At 43.0% G+C, this 21,916-nt stretch overlaps 1 protein-coding gene and 2 pseudogenes across 1 annotated transcript in view; all 3 read left to right on the plus strand.

The window, feature by feature from the left end:
- The first annotated feature begins 8,565 nt into the window (after positions 1–8,565).
- Positions 8,566–12,011, plus strand: LOC141019173 (uncharacterized; annotated as a pseudogene).
- A 690-nt stretch (positions 12,012–12,701) lies between these two features.
- LOC141019552 (interferon-induced very large GTPase 1-like) overlaps positions 12,702–21,916 on the plus strand; it is a 39,098-nt gene continuing 29,883 nt past the window's right edge. Inside the window, exon 1 of the mRNA XM_073494502.1 lies at positions 12,702–12,825. Within this exon, the coding sequence (XP_073350603.1) occupies positions 12,756–12,825 (70 nt within the window). The 5' untranslated portion in view covers positions 12,702–12,755. The remainder of the gene's footprint in view (positions 12,826–21,916) is intronic.
- Positions 14,718–20,993, plus strand: LOC141018917 (interferon-induced very large GTPase 1-like; annotated as a pseudogene).

Below are 21,916 nucleotides of genomic sequence, written 5' to 3' on the forward strand. Positions count from 1 at the left end.
CTTCCCGACAAAAGACAACACAAGCGCACAGTGCCAAGGTTGAGACGGGAGATTGTCACAACAATGACAAGGCACGGGATACAGCAACAGACAATAAAAATCTCCAGACAATACAACAGCTCAGTGCTGAGGTGGAAACCCTGACACACATGGTGGCTTCTTTGATTGATATGTGGACAGCAAACACTCAGGGGTCTCACCCTCTAAATATGCCAGCCCACATCCAGCCACCCCCCAGCAGACTTACCCAACCACAGCTGAGACAACCTGCAGTCCATGTGAGAGGTAGAACAGCTTGTTGTCCAAAATGTACTGAGCAGAATGTACAGGAGTGTAACCACTGTTTCGTGTGTGGGGAGGCAGGACACAGAACAGTGGGATGTTTGAAATGAGTCAAGGTGCAGGGAAATGGGGCTCGGTCTCTGTGGAGGGACACTCAGGGACCGGTGAGCAGCTACGGTCCCAAGTAGTAGGCCACTTCCCCAATCGAATAACAAGACACTCCAAGCAAAACCAACAACAAAAGCCACACACACTTACCTGCCAGAGTACCATCACCTGCAAGGCACCCCTAGTCGGAAAGAAAAGTCTGCTGAAATGCTTGATTGGCGGTTATCCAGCAACGGTCCTGTTTGATTCAGGCTCGCAAGTGAGCATAATCGACCAAGGATGGACTAACACTCACATCCCCAATTATACAGTGAGACCTCTTTCTGAGCTCTTAGAGGAAGAATTTGGCGTCTATGCAGTCACTGGCCATGCTGTTCCATACAGTGGATGGGTTGAGCTCACTGTCAACCTAGCAGGGAATGATGACCCAAATCTCACCATACAGGCCCCTTTCCTCGTCAGCCAGCTGCCACTGCCTCAGCCCCTTGTAGGAGCCAATGTACTGGAGGAGAATATCAGAAGGAAGGAGTCCTCTGGCGAGGCAGTTGCAACGGTCATCAGCCTACTCCGCAGTGCATTTGGAATAGAGGAAGAACAGGCGGAGGCCATTGTGAGTTTCGTTCAGGCGCCACCTAGGACATACTGTGATCCAGCCACTATAAGAGTGGGCAAAGACCATGCTATCATTCCCCCTGGCAGAACAGCACGTGTGGTGTAGGGTACCCCCAAACTTTGATGCCTCTGACCCTCTTGTTCTATATGAACTGCTGAGGAAAGTGCTGCCTTAGGACAGTTGAGTGTAGGAGAAGGCCTCTTGGAAATCAATAACACCCGATGGCCTTATGTTAAGGTGCCCATCTCCAACCACTCCAAACATGAGGTCACCCTGCCAAAGAGAACCTCCCTGGGAAACATCCAACCCGTCATCAAGGTCCTTGAGACAGATGCACCAGAGTCACCTCAGACTGATCCCACACCAAGAAAGATGACAACAGTCGAGGTGAATGACATCACTTCTCCCCGCACCTCTCCCCCCGAGTCCTGGCTTCCTCCGGTTGATATCAGTCACCTCAGCCCTGAACAACAACAGGGGGTGAAGGAAGTGCTCTACGAGGAATGTGGAGCATTCTCCCGTAACAACGACGACATAGGATGCATCCCCTCCCTACAGATGGAGATCAGGACTAAGGATGACATCCCAGTTCAGAGAGCCTATGCATCCATCCCAAAGCCACTCTACAGGGAAGTTAAGGAGTACATCCAGAAGCTGATAGTTAAAGGTTGGATCGTGAAGTCCCAGTCACCTTACGCAGCTCCTGTCATCTGTGTCAGAAAGAAAGATGGGTCATTACGCCTGTGTGTGGACTACCGGCTCCTCAACAATAAAACTGTGTCGGACCGTCACCCTCTTCCAAGAATCCAGGACCTCACTGACTTCCTGGGAGGATATGCCTGGTTTTCGATCCTGGATCAGGGAAAAGCTTCACACCAAGGCTTTATTGCAGAAGGATCAAGGCACCTGACTGCATTCACAACCCCATGGGGGCTCTATGAGTGGGTATACCTTTTGGGTTGTCGAATGCACCAGCAGCTTTTCAAAGGAGCATGGAAGGGATGCTCGAAACGCTGAGAGATGAGAGCTGCATCCCTTACCTCGACGACGTGTTGTGCTTCTCCAAGTCCTTTGATGAGCATGTGCAGGTGTTACACAGAGTCCTCCAAGCCTTACAACGCCACAGGGTTAAGCTGAAGCCGGAGAAATGCGAGCTCTTCCGCAGAGAGGTCCGATATGTAGGCCGGTTGGTGTCAGTGGAAGGGGTAAAAATGGACCCCAAAGACCTTGAAGCAGTACAGGCACTGAAAAACAAAACACCACAAACAGTTGGGGATGTCAGGCAGTTGCTTGGGTTCCTGAGCTATTATTGAACATACGTGCAGGACTTCTCACGTATAGCCAAGCCCCTATACGACCTGCTCCAATCAAAGGCCGACGCCCCTCAACCTAAGCCGCCACAAGGGAAAACGAAAGGCCACCAGCAGTCCTCCCGAACCCCGGTAGAGTGGACCATGCAACACCAACAGATCCTTGAGCAGCTTGTGGATCGGCTGACCAAACCCCCAGTGTTGGCATATCCCGATTTCGACCGCCCCTTTACACTCCACACAGATGCCTCCCAAAAAGGTCTTGGTGCAGTTCTTTATTAGAACCAGGATGGGAAAATGAGGGTGATTGGATATGGGTCACGCACACTAACACCAGCGGAACAGAATTACCACCTACACAGTGGAAAGCTCGAATTCCTGGCGTTGAAGTGGGCGGTATGTGATAAATTCCGGGATTATCTGTTCTACGCCCCACATTTCACAGTCTTCACGGACAATAATCCCCTCATCTATATCCTGAGTACTGCCAAGCTCAACGCAGTGGGTCACCGGTGGGTGGGACAGCCGGCCGATTTCCAATTTGACATCAAATACCGGCCAGGCAAAACCAACATTGATGCCGACACCTTGTCACGCTGCCCCCTGGACATCGACACCTTCATGACTGAGTGTTCCGAAGAGTTATCGGAGGAAGCAGTATGTGCTGTATGGGAAGGAAGCCGGAGAGCACAACAGGGAGATGTGGCCTGGGTGGCAGCCCTCAACTTAACATCCCATAGCCAACCTCACATTGAGTCTCTGCAGGAAATCAGTCACGACGAGCTGGTGAGAGAACAAAGAAAAGACCCTGCTATTGGAAAAGTTATGGAGCTGAAGGAAAACGACACACCACTAACAGAGGATGACAGAGGGAAAAGTGACACACACACGAGAAGGCTGTTAAGAGAGTGGAGCAGATTACACATAGAGGATAGCGAGGGAGCGCTTTTATTGGCCTTTTATGAAAAGAGAGATAGAGGAGTATGTGACCAGAAAGTGCTCTTGCATTAAACAGAAGAAGCCAGCCACACACGAAAGAGCACCAATGGGGAGTATTACATCAAATTCGCCCCTCGAGCTGGTGTGCATCGTTTTCCTTCACCTGGAGGCCTGCAGAGGTGGATGCGAGTATATCTTCGTAGTGGTTGACCACTTCACCAGATTTCGCGCAAGCCTACCCCACCAGGAATAAGGCTGGTAGAACAGCGGCTGACCGGATTTTCAACGATTTCATTCCCAGATTTGGATACCCGGCCAAACTCCACCACAACCAGGGTCGAGAGTTTGAGAATGAACTCTTCAAAACTCTCAGACAGTTAGCTGGTGTCGCCCACTCGAGAACCTCTCCTTACCACCCCCAGGGCAATCCTGCAGAAAGACTCAATCGCACACTACTGCAGATGCTCCGCACCCTGGGATAGAAAGAGAAGGAGAATTGGAAGGACCACCTACCCCATGTACTTCATGCATATAATTGTACAAAGCACGAGGCCACAGGTTTCTCCCCGTACTATTTGTTGTATGGTGTGAGAAATTAAATAGTTTTCCATTCAGTAATCAATGTACTGTAAAGACCATATCAGGATGTGAGAGGAGGAGGGGATAATCCTCCTTAGGTGTAAGGGTCATAAAGTCACGTGGAGGGCAATTCTCTCTGCCTGAGGTGGTTACAGGAAGGATTATAAGATGACATTTACATTTCAATGAAACAGCAAATGGTCACTGCCCTGGGAAAGACATGATCAAAACAAACACCAGGGGGTCATTGCTTTGGGAAGAAGTAATTCATGACTGTCGTAAAGTATGCAACCACTGTATTTAAGGCAGAAACATTTGGAAGACTAGAGAGAACACTTCAGGTCTTCTCTCCATGCTGCATGTATTAAAGAGATCTGATTCATCACGCAGAGTCTACAATTCTTCTGCGATTTAGCAACTCTCAACCTCACAAAGGAGAATTTCCACTACAATTGTCAACATCCTCGCCTCCTTGTCAAACTAGCCCCCAGTTATTTGTGGTGCCTGTATATAGTAGATATTACAGAATTCAAAATGAAAGCAACGACATATGAACGCAATTTCACATTAAAACATTAAACACAGAACTGAAGGCAAAACTGTGGACAAAACAGCAGTGTTATTACTGAAAAAAGGGGAAGCTAAAATTAGCTAGGCTCACTGCATGTTAATATACATTTTCAAAACTAAGCCTACTCACCACTCATGCACCAGACATAAAAACAGAAAACACTCTGGTAAGGGACAAACAGGGATTCCTCACATGGACAGCCACAGCAGAGACAGAGCAGGAAGCAGAGGCAGAAATGGCACACAAGTGCTTCAGCTTGGCCCTGATTAGGGAATTTGTTGGGGGAGGAGTTGAGTCCAGGCAGCATTCACCAGCACTACACCTTGCTGTGTACTAGGGGAGTATACCCCACCACACTATTGCAATCCATGCTAATGATGTTAATCATGCTGAAACGACAGCGTCTGGTAGTGATGGTATAACGTCCAACTATTAACCACAGCCCATTCTTAGTTTGAGAAAGAGTGTTAACAGGAAGAAACACTGGCTGCAGTGGGACTTTTCCATTCAGTAGTCCAGCAGCCTTTAGCCTTTGCCCATTCAGCTTTGGTGATTCAATCTTGCAGTAATAGTTTATCACAGTATTTGTCTAACTGACTTTGCCCTTGTTCTTTATAAAGCATGAAGAACAGATAAAATGAAGGAGGAGAACCAAGACAAGACACCAGCTGGAAGGGCTGAAGAGTCGGTCGAAGGTGGAAAAGAATTTGGTCAGGGCTTTTACAACGGAGCTGGTTATTTTGCGCAGCGGGACTGCTTCAGGAAAACGGGTGGCAGCACACTTGATGGTAAGGAGATATTCATTTCCACTTTTGGTCCAAGGCAAAGGCCTAACACAATCTACTATCACTCGCTCAAACGGCTCTCCTAACGCAGGTATCGGATGCAGTGGGGCTGGGGAAATAACCTGATTGGGCTTACCTGCCAGCTGACAAACGTGGCAACACCGACAATATCCAGCCACATCAGCTTTTAGACCAGGCTAGAAGAAGTGTCTGAGGATGAGTTGATACGTTTTAATTACGCCTAGATGTCCTGCCCATTGACTTTCGTGAGCCACACACAGAACAGGATTACGGTACTCAGCAGGTACTACTATCTGGTAGACTGCACTCCAATCTTTGTTAACAGTGGCGGAAGGAGACCATCTACGCACCAAAATGTTGTCGTTTAGTAAATAAACCACTTTCTCACCCTCGGCTTTGTCAGCACTCACCACATTTGAAAAACACCTCTTTAATGTTGGATCAGCCCCTTGAACAGCACCCAAACGTTCCCGTGTCACCGGTAAAGATATGCTCTCAGGAGGTGGCATCCCTGGGCTGGTGATTTGCACCTGCTTGGCGCCGTTTTCATGCTCTCTGGGGGTCGCAGCGTTACTCTCCATCTTGTTTTCCGCGTCAACTTCTCCTGAAAAAACTGGCATAAGTATGCTGTTAGATAGCGAAACATCATTATTTCTGCGTGCTTGCGCACGAGTGACTGCACAGGAGGGAAGCAAATCAGTGTGTTTTTGTGTTACTTTGCCTGACTCCATGCTCTGGGGAATGTCTAACACTTCCAGGTCAGGAGTCACTTTGACACCAGCTATGTCGTTGCCCATTAAAAGAGTTATTCCTGAGATGGGCAGAGCAGGGGAAACAGCTACAGGGAAGAAACCAGTGACCAATTTGGATTGTATGTGTACGCGGTGTACTGGCTGAGGGATATAACCCATCTTGATGCCACACAGCACAATACCATAACTGCATGCGGACTGCTCTGAAAAAGACAATGCGCTGGAGAGTATGACAGACTGGGAGCCGCCAGTGTAGCGCAAAATACGCACCGGCCACTGGTCACCAGACTCACCTGTCAGCGATACCATCCCGTCAAATATGAACGGTTTGAAACAGCCATCGGGGTGATTACAGTCACTGGTGGGAATGCGCGGCTCTGATTTAATTAACCCAATGCCTTTTGGTTGCGACGCACTCGGCGAAGGCTGCGGCTGCTCTTTTCTTTTAAGAGTCAGACAGTTGGCGATGACATGTCCAGTTCTGTGGCAATAAAAACACTCTCTCTCTTCTTTCTTTTGGTTGCTCAACTTAGGGGAATTGGTCTGCACAGCCGGTGCGTAACGAGGCTTATCAGCCGAGACTGACGGAAAGATAGTCTTGTGGGTTAGTGCATATTCATCGGCTAATACAGCTGCTGAAGACAGCACATTTACCTTCTGCTCATTTAGATACACCACACGGTCAGGCAAACATTTCTTAAACTCTTCCAATAAGATCAAATCCCGTAATGATGCAAAATCATTGGCTTTGCACGTGTTACTCCACTTATCAAAAAGGATTCCCTTTTCCCTGGCGAACTGAACATAAGTCTGATTCAGGCCTTTTCTGTGGTTTCTAAATTTTTGTCTGTACGCTTCAGGGACCAATTCATAAGCGCGCAGAATAGCGGATTTTACCGAATCATATGTTAAACTATCCTCCACAGGAAGAGCGGCTATGGCTTCTTGTGCTTTCCCGTGGATTTTGCACTGCAACAAAAGAGGCCAAATTTCTGGCGGCCACTGTAACGCCGCGGCAATGCGCTCGAAAGCACCAAAATAAGAATCCACTTCAGATTCACGAAATATTGGCACCAAAGCTACATGCTTACTGACATCAAATGCACTATGAGTTACAGTGGAGGTAGATGAAGCTCTCACACCGGCATCAGTAGGTGCGTGCAGCACCTGCGTCTCCTTTTGAGACTCGCGCTCCAACTGATGCAGCCTGACAGCTTTGTCAGCTTCAATTTCCAGCTTTCTGATTTCGAGCTGGTATTGCAACTGTGCCTGCCGGTTTTGCGCTTTCTCTTGGGCTTCCATTTAGAGACGGGCGAGGCGCACTTTCAGCCGTGCCCCATCTCTGGACCCAGAGCTGGCAGAAGAGAGAGGATCATAGCGAGGCAGCGTGAACAGAGTTTCCATCCGATCGCCTATCCCACCCTCCAATCCTGAGACTGCTTGCACACCGGGAGGTTCGTGCGTTTGACTACCAGCCATCTCAAGCTGGGTGTAGTCCTTCAGCACAGCGGACTCTGACTGCGCCGGCAATGCAAGAAGCTCCATCTCCAACAATGTATCAACAACTAGAGCCTTAAGTATCTGTTTTGGGTAAGCAATACTGAAGTGCCTTGCTATTTTGGCCAAATCATCTTTGCGGCATCTGTCAATTTGGATAAGGGAAGGATTGGCTAAGAAAAACTCCAAATCAAACAGTGACATGGTTACCAGTGTGGCTGACCCTTCCTCCTCCAACAAACCTTGGCTATGAATAACAACTCATTTAATTTAAAAAAAAAAAAGTTTAATGGTTAAACTATTCTGGACGAGCCCCCATTTATGTTACAACCCAGCTCGTTAGGGGAAGGAAGCAACATAAAACCAGATATTAAAGTTGGAATTTAAATAATTTATTCGCCACAATTTGTCAAAGGAGAAACAATACAAAAACTGAGGATGCTGGAAGGGGGAAAAGGGCCGGTGGATGCTGCTCAAATCAACAAATGAATATAACCAAAAGAGACTCTGATTCCAGAGTTATGCCAATTTTAAACAGACAAACAATAAAAATAAAACCCACCCCGACATGGCGATAAAACAGAACATACAAAGTGAACAGCACCCCCTAATTCTAGTGAAATCTAATACCATAAACACCTAATGTGTGTGTGATTTCAATAGCGAAACAATCTAGCCCTGGCCCAGTACCCCGACACAATCCACAGAACACAACCATGTCAAACAAAGCGAGGCGAGCTGGCCACCGGGATCAGTCGCCACGACTGACAAGCCGACGGACCATTTGAAAACTCCAGTCCCTGATTGTCGCCCTCGGATTGGCGCTCCTGCACCAGATGGAGCCGCACCAATCAGGACCCGCCACTGGCACCGGGGCAAGGGAGGAGCCTGATGCGGGGCCGGAGAGCGACTGAGCAAGAGGGAGAGACCAAAACGGGGAAGACAAGACACATACACACACATACACACACATGCAGGGCCGTAACAGTCGGATGTCAACTCTGTAACACCGCCTGAGACAGATATAAAGGGTAATTTAAAAGTTTAAAAACAAATTAAAATAAACTTAAGACAAGGAGTTTACCATTACAATGCGTTTATGCTCATCATGTTTATTCTGATATTCCAACATGACCCTGCAGTGGAGGAGTTACAGGAGAGTGAAGATGAAACCAAGGTAAATGTAAGCTTTCAAAACACATCTTCATCTCAGTGGGTCTGATGTGATGAGTTGGTCAATAAAATTATCCATTTTCTCAGTTTGATCCAGTGAATGAACCTGATGAAGATCAGCAGTCAGAGAACAATAATGACACAGGTGGAGGGTCTGAAATCAAATCAGGATCATCTTGTAGGAACACATGTCCATCGCCTCTGCATTACATTGAGGCCCTGTTGTTCTTGTTAACTCTTTTCATCTGGATGAAGACGATTTACAGGCTACAGGCTGCCACCTTATCTCCTGGCAGAGAGGACAGTGTTTTCCTGGACCATAAAGACTTCAAATGAGGACAGTTTTAATTAATTTACAACTAAACTCCCATTTTTGAACTTACTTTCCCCTCCAAACAGATAAATTCTTCCCTCACAGGTCAGTCTGAGTGAGCATGGAGTTACCTATCCTCTCCACATCAGGAGGGACCGGAGCTATCTGGTCATCAGAGACCGTGTTAATACAGAGTCTTTACATTTGGAAATTAAGTAACACGTCTGATGCCTCTCTCTCTCTCACCCTCTCTGTCTCTCTGACTTCTGATTCACAAACACACTCTCCAGAGTGGACACCAGACACCTTCTGGTGTTTGTTCTATGCTCTCACTCTGTCTTCTGTTATTTACGACACATCTGGTCTCACTATCTGTGGGACATTCCATTCAAATGGCCTCTGTATTCTTCCAGATTTCAGACCATTTCTAATTAACCATTAAGTCAGTATCTCACCCTCTTAGTTCTAACACATTAAGAAACAGTAAAAGGAGTTCATAAAACTGATCTTTTTCCCGTTTCTCTACGATTAAGATTGACTGAGATCAAGTTTTAATGTTTAATCTGTACTGTGTTCGGTGGAACCACAGCACCTCCTGATGGTGAGTCCTGGTACAGTTGGACGAGAAATATTCTGTTTAATATGTTCACGGTTATAACCAGTAAATGTCTCTGATATGTCTTTGTTTAACAAGTATTAAGCTAGAACTAGGAGAAATATGTATAATTGATTTTAATCACGTCATAATTTTTTCATGATAGACAAAGTACATCTATTGAGCCATGGTGAGATTCTGTGAAAGGTGAAGCACGGTTTAGTTTAGTGAGTTTCTGTGAATCTTCACACCTCCACTAAATCTTGGAGACAAAAGCCGGCAAGCCCCGCCCACGACACGGCTGCCATTTGGAGATAGAAAAACAGGGAGACATCGCTTCTCTGGAGTCCAGTTTTTTCAGTTTTGTTTTTTTAGTAGTTTTCAGTTTTTAGTTGTTGTTTAAGTTTTTCTTTTGTAACTTAATTTTGAAGCTCTTTACCTTACTTTGAAACACGCTCCAAGACAGCGATCTCAGCAGAAGTGCTCACGTGTTGATTTTTCTCACTTTTATATTTTTCGCAGTATTGATTAGCTTCTTTTATTAAGTTTGTACCAGAACAAAGTTCTGTTTTAATTTGTTTTATACAGTTAAGTATCGTAACCTGCTTTTGAAGAAGTGAACTTAATTTAGATTACCTTGCATTAACTAACAACGGAAGATCCGCCTGATCAACGTATCATCCTCAGTTATTTCATTCAAGAAGTTAAATTTAGTTTACAAAGTCAGAGCCTGAGGACCACTCGAAGAAACGAAGAAGAACATCTTTATCACAATCATCATCACGACACTACAGCAACTTGCTGTGTCCGAGACCGTGCAAGCAGTTTTCCAACGAAAGACAGACTCTTTGACAAGCCCCCAGCGCTCGCTAGCGGTACCATCCCGCTGGGCACTGAGCCAAGATCTCACCGGGTCGGTACGGGACCAGCTGCCCTCTTCCTAAGACATCGGACCGAGGTGCCCAACCGACTGATACCGGACGAGCTGACCCTCGGCCATTGGACCGGGACTGCCAGCTAGAGCCGCAAATCACCCGAGGGAATCCGCTGCCGCGGACTCCGCAACTCTACTAAGAAAGTAGGTTCTCCATCACTCACAAAAGCTGGATTCACACATGATACATGAGATGGTGTCTATGGCTCTGATTCTGATCTTTTAACTTAAGAGAAATTCGGTTAGGGTCTCGTTAGTATTAAAAATTACTCCCGTAATATTTAAATGCTTCAACCTAACTTGTGATCTCACCATCAGCCCATATTCCACTAGTAACCCATTACTTAGTTATTCCATATCTCCTGTTACCTGTTGTTATTCATTTAAATTGCCACTTCATTTATTTAACCTGAATTATTTAGTCAATAAACATATTTAACCGTATGTCGTTGTCTGTGCAGGTTTGTTTTTAATGTGGAGAACCGATGGATATGTGTAGAATTTACTACTTCATTTATGAGATTGAATAAATTGATCTGAAATTGATTAGAATTGATACAAGTTAAACTTGTCCAGTCGAATTTGATTAATTACCTCCGGATTATTCAAATAGACAAAACAACGGAGGTGGTGCCCCATTAACGAGTGTTTTATTAATCGCCAGTGATTAATGAATTACATTTATTATTAGTGTATCTCCTACAATCTGCATCCAATGAGAACGGTAACAAACTTAAATGTAACTTACTCAACTAATTTTGAGAATGTGAGATTTGTTTATTACCTTTGATTGTGTCATTGGTTTTCTGCAAACTCTGTATAGCTTTGATACTGTTGTTTTTAGATGATTTCTGCAGTTTAACATTTTGATGTTTTATTTGTTTTTTTCAGTGCTGCCTGAACTCTCACTTGTGTTAATTGGTGACACAAATTCTATTGAGATTGGATCTAAAAACATCTTACTTGATCATGATGAGCAGGAAGATGTGAAACAGTTTTCAGCCAAACTGTATGATTTATGTGGTAGGCACATCTGTCATTAACATGCTTGGCCTACAAAACACTTACCAATTCCTATTAAATGAGGGAATTCATGCCTTTCTCTTACTGTTTCCAAATGGTCTGCATAACAGCCATTACAGCTCAGGAGTGCAGTGGTTAGAAAAAGCTTTTGGGAATGGCTCACTCGCTTATTTAATGACAGTTGTGACTCACGAGTCAGATGAAAAATGTGAAAGTGCGCTGACAGAGCTGAAATCCAACAGCAGGTTTGCTGAAAAAAGATATCACACATGTACAAGAAGTATGATGGATGAAAAAGAGATCATAGCTCTGTTGGATAAAATAGATGTTATGGTAAATGATCCACACTGCTACAGTGGACCGATGTGTGATGAAAATAAAGAACAGAAAGAACACCTGGACCACAAATCCCATGAAGAAGAAAGCATAGATTCATCAGTGTTTCAGCAAAATCAAACAGGAGAGATTTTAATGTTGGCATTCTTAGATAACACCTTCATTGCTTTATCAAGATAAAATGTACAGATATTTCAGAGTTGGTGGAGACCAAACACAGACCAAAAACATTTTGAATAATGGACTTGTGTTTTTCAGGTAACTGAAACATGAGTCTCATTAAATGTTAATGTTTTCTAACTACTGAATGTATAAATATGCAACAGTTTGCTAACAAGTTCACGATATCAACTCAGAATATCTAAATGCAGTGTTCACAACTTGTTTTTGCTGCCCCCATGAAGTCAAAAGTCAGTTATTGTACCTTTTTAAATAACTGAAATGTCAAAGGGGAGGTGAGCTCGTTGGAGAGCGTCTGGTGGCCTTGCATTGACCCATGGGTATCAGCCAGGCACAGCCTGAACAAAGTACATGGAGCTGTTGCCCTGTGGGCCCATCACCTTCAGGGACAGAGAAATACAGAAACTGTCTACATAATGTTGCTTTAATATTAAAACACATAATCTCTATTTTGTATAGATAGCACGGGAGAGGGAGAAGATACTGAAAACAAGTCTGTGATCCCATCTGTAGCCACTGATAAAGGTGAAATTTAAATGATTTTGAGGGTTGTATATTAATATGAATTTTAAAAGTAACATTATTTTAAATTTTCAATCTATTCAGCTCAAGCTTCATACAGGTTTGAAGAAATACAAGAACTAATCTAATCTGATATTTGTTATCTTTGACCCTTCAGCAGAAGAGGCTGATGAAGGTAAAGAGATCAACAGTGAAAGCAGCAGTAACACGAGTGAGAGGTCCATGGAGGAGAGTGCAGCAGTGAAGGACACAAGTCAAACATCTCAGACAGTTTCAACAGCTACCAAAGAAAGTAAGAATTACTTCATTTCCATTTGTTGTTGTTTTGCATTTCTGCAAACATTTTTATAATTAAAATGTAGGAACACATGTCCATTGCCTCCGCATTACATTGAGGCCCTGTTTATTATCATTAACTCTTTTCATCTGGATGAAGACTATTCACAGGAAGAAGGCGCCTTCCAGTCTGCCACCTTATCACCTGGCAGAGAGAACAGTGTTTTCCTTGACCATAAAACCTTCCGATGAAGACCCTTTTTAATCAATTTACAACCTGTACTCCTATTTGGAGTTTCTTCCCCCTCAAAACAGTCAAACTTCTCACTCAGGTCAACCTGAGGCCAGCATGGAGACATCTACTCTCTCCACATCAGGAGGGACAGGAACTAGATTGTCACAAGGATGTGTTAATTAAAAATGTCTTTGCAATTGCAAATTAGGTAACCACGTCTGATGTCTCTCTCTCTCTCACTCTCTCTGTCTCTCTGACTTCTGATCCACAAACACACTCTCCAGAGTGGACACCAGACACCTTCTGACTTGTTGTTCTATGCTCTTACTGTCTTTTGTTATTTACGACACATCTGGTCTCACTATCTGTGGGACATTCCATTCAAATGGCCCCTGTATTCTTCCAGATTTCAGACCATTTCTAATTAACCATTAAGTCAGGATCTCACCCTCTTAATTCTAACAAATTAAGAGTCAGTAAAAGAAGTTCATAAAACTGATCTTTTTCCTGTTTCTCTGTGATGAAATTTGACTGAAATCAAGTTTAATTTTTAAATGTGTCTTGTTTGGTGGAACCACAGTACCCTCTAGTGGTGAGTCCTGGTACGATTGGACTAGACTGTCGGGAGACCTTTTGTCTAAACGTTTTTCTTGATTACCAGTAAAAGTCTCTGATATGTTTTTGTTTACAAGTATTAAGCTAGAACTAGACGAAATGCGTATAAGTGATCAATTCTATCAGTTCTACTGTATCTTCAAGTGTGTTTTTATGTTTTGATCCAGTGTTAATTTCTTTTAAATGTTCAGTGATTTTAATCAGGTCATATTATTTCATTGTTAGACAAAGTCCATCTATTTTGCCATAGTAAAGTTCTGAGAAAGGCGAAGCATGATCTCGAAACATTAAATCGATAGTTTCAATTTAATTAATTTTCGTGAGTGTAGGCTTATGATATGGTCTACAGTGTGAACATCGTCAGCCCGCCCCTCGGGTCCCGCCTGCCACTCGGGACTACAAAACCGAGAGACAGCTCTCTCTCGCTCTCTTCTTTTTAAACTCTTCCTTTTCTTTTTTCTTTTTAAATTTTTCAACCCTTTACTTTACTCTCTACTTTTGCGACACGCTCTTAGGCAGAAATCTCCGCAAAATTGACCACGTGTGATTTTACCTAATTTTTATAATTTCGAGGTGTGGACGCACTTGCTTTAAGTGCTTTCGTTTTGTTAAATGCTAACAGAACAAAGTTCTGCTTTGATAGTTTTTGTTAAGTATCACTATTTTATTCAGTGGAAGTGAATTTAATTTAATTCGTCTTGTATTGAGTAATAACTGAGGACGCGCCCGGCCAGCGTTATTCTCTAGTTATTTTCGTCAAGAAAGTTGAATTAGTTCAATCAGAAGTTAAGAGCCACCACTCCATGCAAGAAGAAGAAGATCTTTATTAAGACCAACACCATTAGTAAAGACGTGCAGTAACTGCCTGCTTCAACAATCCGTGCGAGCGGTTTGCAACGAAAGAAAGACTTTGTGCCAAGCCGAGACCGGCCTGCCTCCAACGCTCACAAGCGGTGCCACCCCACTGGGCAGCGGACCGGGACCATCCTGCTGAGTACTGGACGAGTTGCGCTCTCCCTCCGACACTGGGACGAGAAAGCCACCCACTGTGAGATCGGATGAACCGCGACTTCCCTCTGGCTCTTGGACCGGCACTGCAAGCCCGCAGTCGAGCCACCAACTCTGGCGGAAAGACTCAAAGTGGTGGACGTCCCAACTCTCCAGACAAAGTAGGCTAAGCACCTTGCATACTGCTGGATTCACACGCATGTACTGAGTTGGTGTCTCTTGACATTCATAATAATCTTTTATTAAGAAAAATCCGGTTAGGGTCTCGTTAGTGTCAAAATTACTCCCGTAATATTTGAATGCTTCCCAGACTCGGGACTTTACCATCTGCTCATGTTCATATAATCCCATTACCTTAATCATATAGTCTCCACATTTTCTGTTATCATTGTTGTTTGTTTAAATCACCCTTTCATTTATTCACCCTGATTTATTTAGTAAATAAACATAGGTGAGGTGAATGGTGTCTCTGTCTCAGCCACTCTGTCCCCATCACTTGTTTCTGCACTATGTAACTTCAGTGAGAGGGTCGGATCACAATGTTACATACATGTTTACTATTGTCATTTCAATTCTGTTCAGTTCTGTTCAGTTAATTTCTGATATATTTCAACACACAACATTGTTATGAGGTAAGATTATTGTCATTTCAATTCTGTTCAGTTCAAGTTTTACAATGGTGTCAAAAAATACATGAACTAGCTAATTTCTAATTTCTGATATTTGTTGTCTTTGACTCTTCAACAGAAGAGGCTGATGAAGGTAAAGAGATCAACAGTGAAAGCAGCAGTAACATGAGTGAGAGGTCCATGGAGGAGAGTGCAGCAGTGAAGGACACAAGTCAAACATCTCAGACAGTTTCAGCAGCTACCAAAGAAAGTAAGAATTACTTCATTTCCATTTATGTTTAATGCCACCTATTTAAGTTAGACCTTTAACTGACGATTGGAGCTGTTTACGTTTTTAGTTAAGACTTGAACAGTTTGGATCTCCTGGTTGGACACATGGATGAGTTGGAAACACTTTCCCAGAAAAACTTTTTTTCTCACTAAATTACAAACCTGATTGCACATTTAGTTTGTGCATATTGCTTTCCTTGATTTTATTTCTGGTGGTACTACTGTGTGTTATAATAATAATTTGGTTTCTCAGTGTGACCCAGTGGATAAACCTGCTGATGTTGAACACTGCGAGAAGAATGACAACAACACACCAGTAACAGGAGATTCTGAAATCAAGTCTGTACCATCTGCAACCAAAGAGAACGGTAAGATTTTGTTATTATTAACATTATTTAATAGTGCAATAACATGAAACTTTCAAAAAACATATCTAAATGACCCACCCAATTATCTATATATATAAATTAAAATGTTATAGGATAAAATGGAAAAAATACATCAGTCCAATAGCACATTGCTCAGACCTTCTTATGATGAAGTTAATTATTTTACTGCAGGTACTTCAGATATGAATCTGTGTGGAAACAAGGATGAGGTAAGTGTCTCCTAACTTTATTAACAAGATCTTTAGAGCTGCTCGGCAGACTTCACCTTCAAGACAAACATCAACAGAAGTTTTCACCAGCAGATTTTCTTCAGATAGGTCCACCTGTGAAACAGGATCATGAGACATGTGAGAAAGATCTAGTTCATACTTTTCTTCACAGGCTGATGATGTTAGACTACAGAGCCAGATATATTCCTGTAAGACAAGACAGTCCTGAGGTCAGCCATTCAAAGCCTGTTCCAGAGATTCCTTACACAGAAGAAAGTGCTTTAGAATCTCTATGGCACCAGTGTCGACTCTGATCAATCAAAACAGTCTCATGTGCATCCAATGGACGTTCAGATGGCAGTATTTCACTGCTCAGACAGCTTTTTTAAGCAGAACATGATTACAAAGCTGTCACAATGTCAGTACGCTGTACCTTTGCTTGTTCCTGACCCAGTCACATTGGACATTGAATGTCCTCTGTGGACTTTCAGACAAATAAGAAAAACATGGAAGATAACTCAAACCAAAGATAATTCAAACATTGTCACCATGAAGACTATTCCCATCTGCAATGCTAAGACACCCATGGTGTCATTTTTCCGTCTGGGTTCACTGTCTCAATCTAAATCTCAGCTGATGAACACATTGATCAACAACCGTCACAACACCTTCTTCCACAGAAACTGTCCAGGTAGCACAAAGTCTCGTCATTTGATGGATGGAGTGGCAGAGATTGCCTGGTACTGCCCAGCTGGAAAACTCAATGATGCCTTCACTGACTGCATTGCCTTCTGTAATCTTCATGGTGATGCTCTGTTAAATGAAAAACAGCGTGACATACTGACTGAAAAATCTTCAGTCAATGTTGTTCTCGTACCAACTGTGGATAAAGGTGACAAAGGGCAACAGTTATCTCAGTGCTTGTCAAGTCTCCAAAGCCTCTCATTATTCTCATTGCTGATAATGATAGTGGTGCAGTTCAGTTGACAAAAGGAAAACACAAAATGGGTCTGAAGGACAGAAGCCAGTCAAATGTTTCTGAAGAAATGAAAGGGATCATTAGAAACATTTTGTCTGGATCAGATGCATCCTTCCAGCTTGAAACCATGGCTGAGGTCTCTGGAATCAGAGTGGATGAAGATGACCATCTCTGCCAAAAAGGGAAATCTGCTGCTGAGGAAATGGTGAAGTTGCTTCAGGGGATGGATGGTCTAAAGATTAAAGATACATTTCTCCAATGCCAAGGCCAACTGTGGAGCAAGTGGTGCAGAACAAACAAAGAACTGTATCGCCTCACAGGACACATTGAGAGGGAGAAATCTGAAAAGAAACGACAACTGAAGCAAATAAGAGAAGATCAATGCAAAACTTCCTGCAGTGAGCTGATGAAGTTGTTCATTGAAAGCCTCTCATCTTTGAAATCAACAGACAGAGAGTATTTCCTGAAATGGACTCAGATCTTAATCGATGTCCTCTGCACAGACGATCTCTCTTCAATTCTCCAAAGCTATGATAAAAAATGGTCTGAGGCCTTGGCTTTGAAGAAGAAGCATGAAAAATCTGATCAGCTAAAAATGAAGCGAAATGAGCTCGAACAAATATCAACAAAACTGCAGTCAGCAAATTTTGGCTTGGAGCACATGTTTAGAGAAATGGGACAGATCTATGAAGCCCATAAATCTCTGAAGAAACAACCAACGAGTGGGCAGACTGACTGGTCTAAATACCCTGAGCTGGCTGCAGAGCTGATGATATCAGGACACCCAATGGAGCTGATGGATGGTGACGCAGGTCACGTGCCTTTAACATGGATCTCTAGTCTTTTAGATGAAGTCATCAAGAAACTGGGCAACAAGAGGGTTTTTGTTTTGTCAGTTTTAGGCATACAGAGCAGTGGAAAATCAACAATGCTGAATGCCATGTTTGGGTTACAGTTTGCAGTGAGTGCTGGCAGGTGCACCAAGGGTGCCTTCATGCAGCTGGTCAGAGTGTCAGAGGAGATCAAGAAAGACTTTCAGTTTGACTATGTTCTGGTGGTGGACACAGAAGGACTGCGTGCTCTTGAGTTGGCAGGTAACGCCACTCTTCACCACGACAATGAACTGGCAACATTTGTTGTTGGTCTGACAAACATGACATTGATCAACATCTTTGGAGAGAATCCAGCTGACATGCAAGATGTTCTGCAGATTGTTGTTCAGGCTTTCATGAGGATGAAGCAAGTTAAACTTTCTCCAAGTTGTGTGTTTGTTCATCAGAATGTCACAGATATTGCAGCTGCAGAGATGAACATGGATGGAAAGAGACACCTACAAGAAAAACTGGACCAGATGGCCCAACTTGCAGCCAAAGAGGAGGGTTGTGATGCTGAGTGCTTCAGTGACATCATTGCATTTGATGTTCAAAAAGATGTGAAGTACTTTGCCCAACTGTGGGAGGGAAGTCCACTGATGGCTCCTCCAAATCCAGGTTACAGTGAGAGCATCCAAGAGCTGAAGACCTTCATCCTCTCTAAAGCTTCACAGTCTGAAGGGATTACTCTCAAACAATTCAAAAGCAAAATTCATGACCTGTGGAATGCCCTGCTGAACGAGAACTTTGTTTTCAGTTTCAAAAACACGCTTGAAATTGCAGTGTACAGAAAACTTGAGGTCCAGTATGGGAACTGGACCTGGGCCCTGAGAAGCCACATGTTGACCATTGAAAACCAGCTTTACAACAGAATAGAAAATGGAAAACTTGACAAGATCGAGCTCAGTTGTCTTTCTAAAGAAATTAGCAACACTTATAAAGAAATCCAAAAAGCAATGACAATATACTTTAATGATGACAGAGACAAAGAAATGTTGGCTCAGTGGTGAGGCCGATTTGAAAACAAAATCAAGGAGTTTCGCGAAGATCAAGTGAGAGGAGTCCAAAGAAAACTGGATGAAGTTATCCAGCAGAAGAATGCTCGTAAAAAGCTTGATGATAAGAATGAAGAGTTTGAGAACAATCTGCTACAAAAAAGTAAAGATCTGGCTCAACAGTTAAAAGACAAGGTCAAAGAAGAAAAGGAACTTAGAAAGCAGTTCAACTTAGTTTGGAGTGGCTGGGTGAGTGAGTTAACTGTAGGCACAACACCTATTAAGGACATCAACTATCAGGAGGATCAATATACTATCCTTCAAGAGCTTGGTATTGAACACACTCAAATAAATGAATCAAAATATGAAGGCAGATACAAAAACATGTCAAAGGATGGAAATTACAGTGATTATGTGACCCTCACCAAGCACCAAGAGTCCAGCGACACAAGCCAACGATCCCAAGATGATCAGACAGAAGACAAGAGCGCAAAAGAGCAGGGACTTTGGTTTGTTAGGACTTTTAAAAAAATATTGGGATTTGGGTCTTCAAGCTCTTTATCATCCACAAAACGAAAAGAACATCTGCCACACGAAGAACAGGCACTGATCTGATCCCTCATTGATGATGTTGAACAACAGACCTTAAACATAATTAAGAAGAAACCTGTAGCTACACAAGGCTACAATCAAGCTTACTTACAAGAAGTGGCCAACAAGGTAAAAGAAAAGGTGACCGAATTTAAATCAAAGAGCAAATATACTCTGAAGAAGGAGTTTACAGTTGATCTTGTGCTGTATACATTTGACATAGCACAGAGTTGGCTGTCAGTCCCACAAGAAATTCAAAAAGAACAACGATGAACTTGTTTATTTAGAAAGCAAGAAAGAGCGATATTACAGCATTTTCAGAAGCTTCTGTAAAGGAAGTTCATCTGCTGTTGTGTTTGGAGAACTGATTTGTGAAAAACTGAAGAGTTCCACTGTTGAGGCCGTCTGTAACAAGACTGCTATTGACCTCTCTGATGAGATGAAGTGCAACATCCCAACATTCAATGGGAACAGGTTGAACTTAGAGAAACATGTGTTGAAGTCACTGGCAGAGAAAGAGGACTTTGATGGTTTTATCACCTACATCAGAAACCCAAGGAAGCAAGTTGAGGCTTTCGTAAAAGATGAAGTGGAGAAGTACATCTTCACAGTGCAAAGAGACAAAGCACAGAATATACTCAAGAAGAATGTTGAAGAAATCAAAAGACTTGTGAGTCGGGCTTTATTTGGTGCAACAGAGAAAATTAAAACCCAGGAAGGAGACATACACAACTGGCTGAAGACATTTTCCAGTTTGCTGAACAATGAATTAAAATTCACCACTGTTGTCAAAACTTCAGCGACATAAACAAATTTGACTTTCTTAAAGAAGAAATCGAGAAAGGCCTTAAATCCATCATGGAGGAGATGAGTAGCCTCTCACTGGATAAGATGAAGGAATTCAAGGACCAGCCTGATCAAATCCTCATTGATCACCTGTGTAACTGCTGCTGGGTGAAGTGTCCATTCTGTGCAGCTGTTCGTACCAACACACTGGCTCATCACAGTCCTGACAAACACAACGTCCCTTTTCACCGACCCTCTGGGATTAAAGGATGGCACACCAGATACACAGATGAACTGGTCATTGATTTCTGCACAACATTAGTAGCAAGTGATCAAAGTTTCTACCCCCATCATGATTCAGAGGAAAGTATTCCTTATAAAGAGTATCCAAAGGCTGGAGGGGAGTATGCTACATGGGAGATTATCTCTGATAAGTCTAAGCTGATATATTGGAAATGGTTTGTGTGTCAGTTTCAACAGCAGCTTGAAGACCACTATGAATTAAAATTCCACGGCAGAGGAGAAATTCCCAGTGAGTGGAGAACACACTCCAAAAAAGAGGCTATTAAAAGTCTGGATGAAATATGGAAAGGAGAGCAACAATAAGGATGATGCCTTTTAAAAATTGCTGAAAAAGCACCTACCCATTATATTTTGATGAGTAGATATTTTAACAGCTAAAAATATGAGCCAGATCAGAATTAGTCAATTATGTTTTTGATTGATTAAAAATGTCCTTTTTTTTTACTTCACAAGATGACAAGGATGCATACAATATGTATGTGAATATTTAAAGGGAAACAATCTTTTAAAGAAAAGCAGTATCAGTATAAAAGGTATAAAAGGGGTATCTATAGCTTGTAGGATATACAGTACCTTGTCAAGAGTTAATTTGTGGAATTTGTTGCTTTCTTAATGTGTTTGAGGCCATCAGTTGTGTTGTGCAGAGCTAGGGTTTGCACACAGTTCATTACAGTGAATAGCCCTATTCAATTGCTGTTCAAGTCCATATTATGGCAAGAACGCCTCGGCTTAGTAAAGAGAAACGACAGTCCATCATTACTTTAAGACATGAGGGTCAGTCAATCTGGAAAATATCAAGAACTTTCAATGTATCCTCAAGTGCAGTCGCGAAAACCATCAAACACATGATGAAGATGGCTCTCATGAGTACCACCCCAGGAAAGGAAGACCAAGAGTAACCTCTGCTGCAGAGGATACGTTCATTAGAGTTACCAGACTCAGGAAAACCGCAAATTAACAGCTCCTCAGATTAGAGCCCACATAAATGCTTCACAGAGTTCAAGTAGCAGACACATCTCAACATCAACTGTTCAGAGGAGACTGCGTGAATCAGGCCTTCATGGTCGAATTGCTGCAAAGAAGCCACTACTGAGGAAGAACAACAAGAAGAGAAGTGCTTGGGCCAAGAAACACAAGGAATGGGCATTAGACCAGTGGAAATCTGAACTTTGGTCTGATGTGTCCAAATTTGAGATTTTTGGTTCCACCCGCCGTGTCTTTGTGGG

Source organism: Pagrus major, chromosome 23, assembly GCF_040436345.1.
Source record: "Pagrus major chromosome 23, Pma_NU_1.0".
Lineage (NCBI taxonomy): Eukaryota > Metazoa > Chordata > Actinopteri > Spariformes > Sparidae > Pagrus > Pagrus major.